The 9,802-nt window shown below is 49.1% G+C and overlaps 1 protein-coding gene across 1 annotated transcript in view; it reads left to right on the top strand.

The window, feature by feature from the left end:
- The first annotated feature begins 2,217 nt into the window (after window positions 1-2,217).
- PREP (prolyl endopeptidase) overlaps window positions 2,218-9,802 on the top strand; it is a 103,937-nt gene continuing 96,352 nt past the window's right edge. The window contains exons 1-2 of the mRNA XM_084890532.1: window positions 2,218-2,738; window positions 8,576-8,650. Of these exons, the coding sequence (XP_084746658.1) occupies window positions 2,694-2,738; window positions 8,576-8,650 (120 nt within the window). The 5' untranslated portion in view covers window positions 2,218-2,693. The remainder of the gene's footprint in view (window positions 2,739-8,575; window positions 8,651-9,802) is intronic.

The raw sequence follows: 9,802 nt of genomic DNA, 5'->3' as shown, positions 1-9,802 counted from the left end.
CTTTATACACAGTGTCATGTCAGCTGCAAATAATGGCAGTTTTACTTCTTCCTCTACAATTTGAATCTTTTACTTCTTTTTTCTTTATTGATTTTTTTACAGAGAGAAAGGGAGAAGGATAGATAGTTAGAAACATTGATGAGAGAGAAACATCAATCAGCTGCCTCTGCACACACCCCACTGGGGATGTGCCCGCAACCAAGGTACATGCCCTTGATCGGAATCGAACCTGGGACCTTTCAGTCAGCAGGCCAATGCTCTATCCACTGAACCAAACCGGTTTCCGCTACTTCTTTTTCTTGTCTAATTACTGTGGTTAGGACTTACAATAGTATATTAAGTAAAAGTGATCAAAGTGGCCATCCTTATCTTGTTCCTGATCTTAAGGAAAATACTTTCATCTTTTCCAAAGGAGTAACATGTTTGGAGTTTGGCCTTTATTATGTTAAGGTCTGTTCCCTCTATTTCTACTTTGCTGAGATTTTTAAATCATAAATAGATACTGAATTTTGTCAAATGCTTTTTCTGTATCTATTGATATGATTTTTATCCTTCACTTCATTTATATGGCATATCACTAATATTGAACGAACCTTGCATTCCAGAAATAAATCCCCTTTGATCATGATGTATAATTTTTAAAAAATGTATTGCTGAGCCCTAGCCGGTTTTGCTCAGTGGTTAGAGCATAGACCTGTGGACCTAAGGATCCTGATTTTGATTCCAATCAAGGGCACATACCCCACTTGCAGGCTTCTCCTTGGCCTGGGCCCTGGTCAGGGCTCATGCAGGCAGCAACCAATTCTCTATTTCTCTCACATTGATATTTCTGTTTTCCTCTCTCTCTCTAAAAATCAATGGAAAAATATCCTCGGGTGAGGATTAAACAAAGAAAGAAAAATATATTGCTAAATTCAGTATATAATATTTTGTTGAGGACTTTTTGCATTTATGTTCATCAGGGATATTGGCCTGTAATTTTTTTTTTTTTTTTTTTGGTACCATCTTTATCTGGCCGAGACCGGTTTGGCTCAGTGGATAGAGCATTGACCTGCGGACTGAAAGGCCCCGGATTTGATTCCGGTCAAGGGCATGTACCTTGGTTGCAGGCACATCCCCAGTGGAGGGTGTGCAGGAGGCAGCTGATTCATGATTCTCTGTCATCGATGTTTGTAACTCTCTATCCCTCTCTCTTCCTCTCTGTAAAAAAATCAATAAAATATATTAAAAACAAAAACAAAAAACATCTTTGTCTGGTTTTGCAATCAGGGTAATGATGACCTCATAATATAAGCTTTGAGCATTCTTTTTTTTTTTTTAATAGTTTAGAAGGATAGATGTTAATCTTTAAGTGTTCCGTAAAATTCATCTGTGAAGTCATTCAGTCCAGATCTTTTCCTTGTGGGAGATCTTTTATTCTATTTCAGCGGTAGAATTTTCTTGGTTCAGTTGTGAATAAGTTATATTAGCCATTATAATTTTCTTTCCTGTTTTCTGTATAGTCCAGTCAGATTTTTATATCTAGGTTATGTAACCCTAATAAATGAATTGGAAGATAGTCCCCCTTAGAGTCTAGACTACTTTGTATAAAATTGTGATTATTTTCTCTTTGGATGTTTGATAGGCTGAAAATCATCTGCGTCTGGATTTTCTTAAGTTATTAATTCATTTACCAGTTATAGGTCAATTTTCTTTCCTTTTTTTCTTTTTATGTAGCACTCAAACGATACAGTTTTCCGAGAATTTGACCATTATACTGAAATTTTAAAATTTTATTGGCATAAAATTTTTCATGTCATCTTTGCCGGCACCATGCATATAATTCTGTCTACTGTCCCATTCTGATTTTGCTCATTCTTTTCATTTTCTTTTTTATTATTATTATTATTAATCTTAGGAGAGTTCAATGAATTGTATCAACCTTTTCAAATACCTACACTTTGGTCATCAAGATCCATTATCCCTTCCCTTCCAAGTCCAGAGTCAGAAAAGGCCATGGACATTAGGTCACCTCCAGCCTCCTGCTCTCAAGGCTAGGGAGAGGCAAGGTCCCCAGGCCCCTAAGGAGCCCCAAACCAGGAAGATGGGGGATGGGTTCCTAAGCACCCCCTGCAGGTCCCTCCCTTAGCCTCCCGCCCAGAGGGCCCCAGGCAGCTGGAGGGGGGGACTTCCGGGAGGGGGGAGGCGGGTTGGCCCCAGCAGGGGTGATGGGACCTGGACTCTTCCGTGCGGCGGCCCGGGCTGCCCTGTGGGGCGCGGCCCGGGGCGGCGTGGGTGCAGTTCCAGCTCCAGCTCCAGCGCGCGCCCTGCGCGGCGGCCCGGGCCGGTGTGCGGGGCGCGTCCCCGGGCGGCCTGTGCCGGGCGCGGAGGCTCCAGGCAGCGGCCCGGCGGCCCCGTGCGCCCGGCGCTCCGGCAGAGGGAGCTGTGCGCCCGGCCCGGCGCACGCACGGCGCCGCCCGCTCCCTCTTGCCGCCGCCGCTGGGCCCGCCCGCCGGGGAGGGGCTCCGGCCTCGGCGACAGCTGCTTCCTGCTTCCCGCACGCCTTCGCCGCCGCGCGCCGTGGCCGCCGCGAGCTCCCCGCGTGCCGCCGCCCGCCCAGCTCCCGCCCGCGCCCCGGCCTCGCCCCGCACAGCCCGGCTCGCCCGCGCCCGCTCCCGGAGCCCGCGCCCCGCGCCGCCCTGCGCGCCCCGGCCATGCTGTCCTTCCAGTACCCCGACGTGTTCCGCGACGAGACCTCCGTGAGTGCCCGCTGCTGCCCGCGCCCATCGGCTGCCCCCGCCCAGCGCGCCGCGCCGGCCGCCGCCCGCAGCTCCGGGCCCCGCGCCCCCCCGCCCCTCCTCTCCCCTCCCCTCCCCCTCGGCCTTTGTTCCCGAGAAACGGGGCCGGGGGCGCGGGCTCCTCCCCAGCCGCGGAGCCTCCGGGGGCTGGGCGCTCCCCGCCTGCAGGCGGCGCGCAGCCCGGGAAGGGCCGCTGCTGGGAGGTTTCCTGAAATCAATGGGGAAATCAATGGGGTCAAGGGCAGATGCCCAGGTAGGAGGAGGGATCCCTGCTTTTGGACTGGAGAAGCTCTTGGGTAAATGTAAATATGGTGGTAGGAGAAAGAGTGTGAGGGTATGGATGATGTAGGATTTATACACAAAGCAAACTTTTTAAACTTCCAAATGAAGAAATCGTAGAGTTGAAGTTCATTCATTCGGTTTTACAGCGTGTCCTGAGCGCGCTTACCCTGCCTGCCCCAGGCCGGAGGGGCGTTGGGGACAGGACAGAGGAACGCTGAGTGGAGCAGGGCTGATCCAAGTTTTCCTAAACTAGAAAGGAGCTGAGAGGGAGGGAGTGAGAGGAGGACTTAGAAGGGAGAGGGGATGGCCTTTTTTTTTTTTTTCTTCTCAGGATGAGCTTGAGTTTTGCTTCCTGGAGGGGTTAGCCACCATGAGCCTCAGCTGTAGATGAACTCAGGGTGGCTGTTGAGACCAGGTGGGTGGAAATTACCCTTGATGTGCGGGTAAACGTTAATTTGGCATCTTAAGAACTGTAGTGCGTTCAAATGTTGTGGGCATGATTCTCCCAGGAAGAGCCAGGTTTCCCAGATTACTTAAAATAGGATCAGATTAAACTATTTTTGTGTCATACAGTTGTGTTTTCTTCTGCTTCCTCGGACCCAGTTTACGCCAGATGGTGCGTTAAAGCACATCTCACTTCAGGTTTAAGGGTACTGCGGCTTTAGCGTAAAGGACATTGTTTTAAATGCAGACTTCCAAGTGGCACTGGTGCACTCATGGTTCCTTTGACCAGTGGCCATCCGGTGACCATGTTTTCTCAGTCTGTTCCGCGGCTTGCTTATTACATTTGCTCCAACAACCCAAGAAGCCCTATTCCCATGGTTCAAAGGGTTGTTTCCTTGGTGTTTGGGAGTGAAGAGATCCTGCTGGAGTGGGAAGAGGACAGACAGAGCGAGTGGGGAGACCCCGGGGGCTCGCTCTGGTTTTGTCACTCACCAGCAGGATGCCCGGTGGCAGGTCATTCACCCGTTACAGGTCTTCTTTCTCTTAAGTGGGATGGATATTTAGGGCTGGCTTGTTTCCACAGTAAAAATATCTTTCATTCATTCACATGACAGTCTGGCCCTGCAGAGAGAGCTAGGCTTTAGTAATGGGACGACATGGGAATGAATATCTCCGATCGGGTCTTGAGGATCTTTGAGGTTTCAGGATTGATAAAAATGTAAACAATTGCCCATTAGGTGGTTTGTTCAGTGCCCTTTCAGATTTGTACTGTTTTGTGTAGTGGGGGTTTTTTTTTTTTGGGTGGAGGAGGGTTGTTTCTGACTTTATTTTCCCTTATTTGTGTTACCAGAATCCTACGGTTTATTTATTTATGTTTAATAATACTTGAAAGGGTTAAGTGAGGGTTTCATGAAGACATCAAATAAATGATGAATAATTAAGTCAAAAGAGTATATATACTGTGCCATGGGTTTTAAATCTCTCCAGTTCCTTCTTCCCGAAGAACTCATAACCCTAAGCCTCATGGACAAAGGGAAGGTGGCTGTGGTGCACAGTGTTCTCATCCCAGCCCTGATAGTCTACCTGGAGTATCTTTTCCCTGTGACAAGGGCCCTGATTACTAAGCTCTAGACTGGACGTAGCATTTCCCCAAGCGATAGCCTTGACTTCTAGGATGGTTCTATTTCTGTCTGGCAGGGACTAGGGATTGCTGTAGCTCTCCGTCTCTCTCACCTGAACGTCTTTCAGCCACATACTGGGCAGTGTCCTGCTGCCCTGTGGGGTTCGAGTGTACAGTCCCTTTTGGTGGGTTTCTGCTCATGAGCAGAAGTGTGGAAACCATGACACTTCCTGGGTAATGCCATTGCCCAATCCGTGGGACAGGCTTGGCCCAGGCATTAGGGGGGTGTGTAGGGTGAGTGGGGAACGCAGGAGGATGGGGTTAATTTCTATCAGGAGCAGAAGATAATACGCGAGATGAGCCTTGAAGTTGGCCGGTTGGATAAGGCAGGAAGGACATGCCTTGCCTTGTGACTAAGATAAAGCCGTAGTTATGTGGGGCTGAATGGTCATGAAATGGCATGTTTGTAGGATGGCAGGGAAGCCGTTGTGAACAGAGCATCCATGGACGGACACGCTTGGATGGGGTTTGAGAAATCAGAGCGGGACAGGTTTCATGGGCTCCGCCTGCTGTGTGTCCAAGAGTCTACATTTTGTCCCGAAAGCAACAGGCACGTCGTTGAACCTTCAGAGTAAAATATTGAGTAGCAACAACAGTGGCCTGTCCGGGCTCTCGTTTTTGAGCTCTTGGGGGAGGTGAGGGGTGATTGGCAAACTTAAATGAGGAATGAGAAGCTGCATAGCTTGAACTCAGGGGCTGCGGCTGTGCGACCGCCCTATTGAGGATATGGTACGGTGAAAGAAATAGGGGGAGGGGGCGCTTGGCCGCTTGGGGTTGCCTTGGGGAGTTCTCATCCTGGTTGCTCATGTCCGCTCGGTAACTGACCTCAGTCTGGTTTGGATGACAACACTGGTTCTGAGCAGACGAGACCGCGTCCTCGGAGGTCAACGCCGCTCAGGAGGCAGCGTGCTGTAGGACACGTGGGCTCCGATCAGGGTCCAGCTGCCCACCTGCCAGCTGGCACCGGACCCGGCTCCTTGGCGAGATGTTAAGGACACATGCTTTGGGGTTGGCTCGGAGTGGGCCACAGCCCTACCTTAGGAGCCACCTGAGCTTTATCAGTTGCTGCCGCTCTCTCCGGCTTCCGTTTCCTCTCCTGAGGAATGAGGGGGAATGTATCCTCGCGGTGAGGACACACGAGGTGATGCAGCTGCTGTCTAAAGCGCAGTGGTTAGCTCACAGGGTTCTCTGAGCAGACAGCAAGTATGTGGCCTTTCCTCTTCCTAAGCTCTCCAAATAACATCCCATCATCTGTAAAAGAGGAACATCTAAAACATGGGGCACAACAGGGTGGATATTCAGTTAAGGTTTATTGCTTCAGGCTTAGCACTTAGTCATAAAACTATCACAGTCTCCAGTTAATCTTTTCCGCTTCCTTTTGAAAAGGTGAGTCTCTGGATGTGTCAGAGTCTTAGGAACACATTCCCCGCGGCTAGTCCTCCCCTCTGAGGAATATGGGGGGGGGGGGGGGGGGGAGAGGAAAACTGTAGGCGGGTTGCTTTTAGTCCCAGCTCTGGTTCCGAACTCCGTGTGGCCCTGGGCGTGTGGCCCAGGCTTGTTCCTGCCGTGCCTCGCTCCTAAAGATGTCCAATTGGAAGATCCTTTACCCGGTTTCCTATTGTCAGGAAAAGGACGGTGGTGGTTTTAAGCATAATTCATAACCGCTTCAAGGTGTGTCAAATGTAAAAGACTTGAGGATGGGAAGATGAGTAGCCTTCATTCGGTTGTGACAGCTGACATGTAGAGGCCTTAGGTAGGGATTGAAAATGGGTGTGTGTTTCCCCCTCGAAGACTGGTCATTTTATGAAGACTCCCCAGGAGAGGTGTTAGCCTGGCTGTATGTCGCTTGCACTTGCCAGTCAAGGTTTGATGAGAGCAGGCCCCGGGTGTTCCACCTGAACCGCCCATCCTTCCGGGTGTCATTCCCCAGGTGTGTGCTTCCACACACACACACACACACACACACACTCTCACACTCTCACACACACACACACCCGGGTATCATTTCCCCAGGTGTGTGCTTACACACACACACACCCCGGGTGTCATTTCCCCAGGTGTGTGCTTACACACACACACAAACACACTTCCCCGGGGAGGAGGACAGGTGCATACCCTTTGCATCCTGATGGAGACACACACACACACACACACACACACTTCCCCGGGGAGGAGGACAGGTGCAAACACTTTGCATCCTGATGGACACACACACACACGCACACGCACACGCACACGCACACACTTCCCGGGGGAGGAGGACAGGTGCGGACCCTTTGCATCCTGATGGACACACACACACACACACTCTTCCCGGGGAGGAGGACAGGTGCGGACCCTTTGCATCCTGATGGACACACACACACACACACACACACACACACTCTTCCCGGGGAGGAGGACAGGTGCGGACCCTTTGCATCCTGACGGCCTGGGCTTTCCTGCTCAGGCAGGTTCTTCTCAGTTGGCAGCAGCCGCCCTGGAACTTGGACCAGAAGTAGCAACAGCAGGTTTTTCTCTTCCAGGAGAGTGTCTGCTTCCGCTTAGGGCAGTGTTTCCCAAACTTCTCTCAAGACGATAATCACCTGGTGGAGTTGTTCAACGACAGATTCCTGAATCCCAACTAAGAAGTGCTAAACTAGAATTTTTGGGAACATATAGATAAAATTGTATACTTAGTGCTCAGTTAAGTATACAATTTTACCTGTACGTTCCCAATTTTACCTATATGTTCCCAAAAATTCTAGTTCTAGTTTAGCACTTCTTAGTTGGGATTCAGGAATCTGTCGTTGAACAACTCCACCAGGTGATTATCGTCTTGAGAGAAGTTTGGGAAACACTGCCTTAGGGAATAGCCCCTACCATCTGGATAGAAGGGAGCAATAAAACTGATGAGAAATTCATCTGAGATGGTGGGGTCTTCCCAACAGCCTTCTTGGAGAAGCCGTAACCGGAATGTTGGGGTTGTTCAGAGAGACTTGATTGGAAAGACGCCGTCAGTGGCGTCTCGGTTATCTGGATTAACCCGGGTGGTTTAATGTGGGAGGGATTGTAACGATTTTTGCCTTTGCAGACTGTCTTTAGGCATTATCACCTGAGGAGGCATGACTCCAGGTGGCTGCTCCAGACTGGGACAGTCTCCGAGGCCAGGCCCAGGAATCCGGGCTTCCGGAAGCCCCCCCACCTCTGGTAGTTCTGAGGACCAGCCCCTCAGCCAGGCCCTGCTCACACTCAGCAGTTTTATTCCTGTCAGGGTGGCTGTGCCTCCTTTTATAAACAGCGAAAGAAAGCATTTCATAACAACACACACAAAAGGGAAGGAAGGCTTCAGTTTGGAAGTGCTCCTTCATTGCATTGGAGGCGGCGTTTTCAATTAGAATCGGCTGGTGTCAATTAGAGTCCTTGTAACTACACATTAGTAAGTTTCTTGTGGGCTTGTTAGACAGCAAAGCAAACTGATCGCATTACGTATTGTAGGGAGGCTTTCTAATCGGGAGCACGCTTGGTGAGAACAGAGGAATGAGCGTGTGGCCATGCCCTCTGCCATCCGGCTGCGCTGTGTCGTTCTGTGCCGTGCCGCGGGCAGCACGTTTCGGGTTTCTTCAGCCCAGCAGCAGGCCTTGGCTCGGTGTACAGACAGAGCTGCTGCCTCTCCTGACCTTTCCTCCGTCTTCCCTCTCCAGTAAAGCGTTCCTTTCACGGAGGACAGCCTGACACCTTTGAGAACCTGCCAACTCCCGTCCACGTGGCAGTGTGGGCACACGTGCTGCTGCCCGTGTGCCAATGCGGTGTTTGTGTCTGTCCCTTTCCTCTCTCTCCGCCACATTCGGAAAATACTAACTTCGTTGGGGACTGACACTAATTACCCACTAACACATTTTGTCTTTTGCAGGTGCAGGATTATCATGGGCATAAGATTTCTGACCCTTACGCTTGGCTTGAAGACCCAGACAGCGAGCAGACAAAGGTAATCCGGGCTTACAATTGGTTTCCACAGCCTCAGTGGCTAGCACCAAACTGTGCACACCGGTAACCAGGGCTGTTCCTACCTGCACTTCCTGCTGTGGTATGGCGGATGGGGGAATATACGTGTGAGCACTACCACGTTGTGTCAGATGATTCATGAGGAAAGTTGAAAGCACGTTTAGCCCCAGAGAAGATCAAGTACCTGGTTTTGCATTATGTTTATGGTTTATAGTGACACTGATGAACCAACTATTTGAAATGAAAATATTAGAAAGAAAATTGATTAAAAAAACAAAACAAAAAAACCTAGAGAAAAATACTGTGAAGAAAACAATTGCCTAATACATTTTTTTCCCCTAAAGAAAGAAAATCTTATAGTTGAACAAGAATCAGGTCTTAAAAACTAAGTGCTGATATTAGATGACTTCCTGATTTTATTGCAACAACAAAAAATGAATGAAATGATAAGTAAAATAGTAAATCTCCTATTTTATAGATATAAGGGGTGGAGGAGAGGATTTTCTGCTCTGTCTAAAAACATAAAACTTACCCATTATTTTGGAGAAACACTTTCCTATTAGTTTGGAGAAACACGTAGTATTTTGTGTTGAAGTCTCATTTCATTAAGAAGCTACCTCTGAGTGCTACAGCCCTCAGGTATGTTTTCTGCCTTGTCCCCAGGACTTGGCCCTTGGACTCTTCATTTACATATACCGTGAGTGGTTAAGTTCTTCTGGGTGAGGGAAGTGTTTCTCAGTCTACTTCAAGTTCTTGGACTCTTGTTTATAACCGCATTTACATATACTTAATACATAAGAATATATTTACAGTTTCTAATAGGTTCACATTCCAGAAGTTTACTTGAGCTTCTTTAGAATCCCAGAATATTGACCATTGTTTCAACAACAATGAAAAATCTTAAATGCACTCTCAAGTTTTACAGACCAGCTTCCGAAAAGCCTTCGTCTCAGTACCCCCTGTATTGTGGCCCCCTGATGCCGTATGCACCACTGTTCTCTGGAGAACTGAACTCACATTTCCAAGGCCGTTCAGATTTGCCAGGAAAACACTCACTCCTGATGTGAGGGGGGGAAGAGCTTGATGGGTTGAGGGGAAAGGAGTGGGGTTAGCTGGGCGAGATAATCTGTGGAAG

The sequence above is a fragment of the Pipistrellus hanaki genome (assembly GCF_964339955.1).
Source record: "Pipistrellus hanaki genome assembly, chromosome: 7".
In the NCBI taxonomy this organism is placed as follows: Eukaryota; Metazoa; Chordata; class Mammalia; order Chiroptera; family Vespertilionidae; genus Pipistrellus; species Pipistrellus hanaki.
Note: the sequence above shows the minus strand (reverse complement) of the source record. Positions and strands in the feature narration are given on the sequence as shown.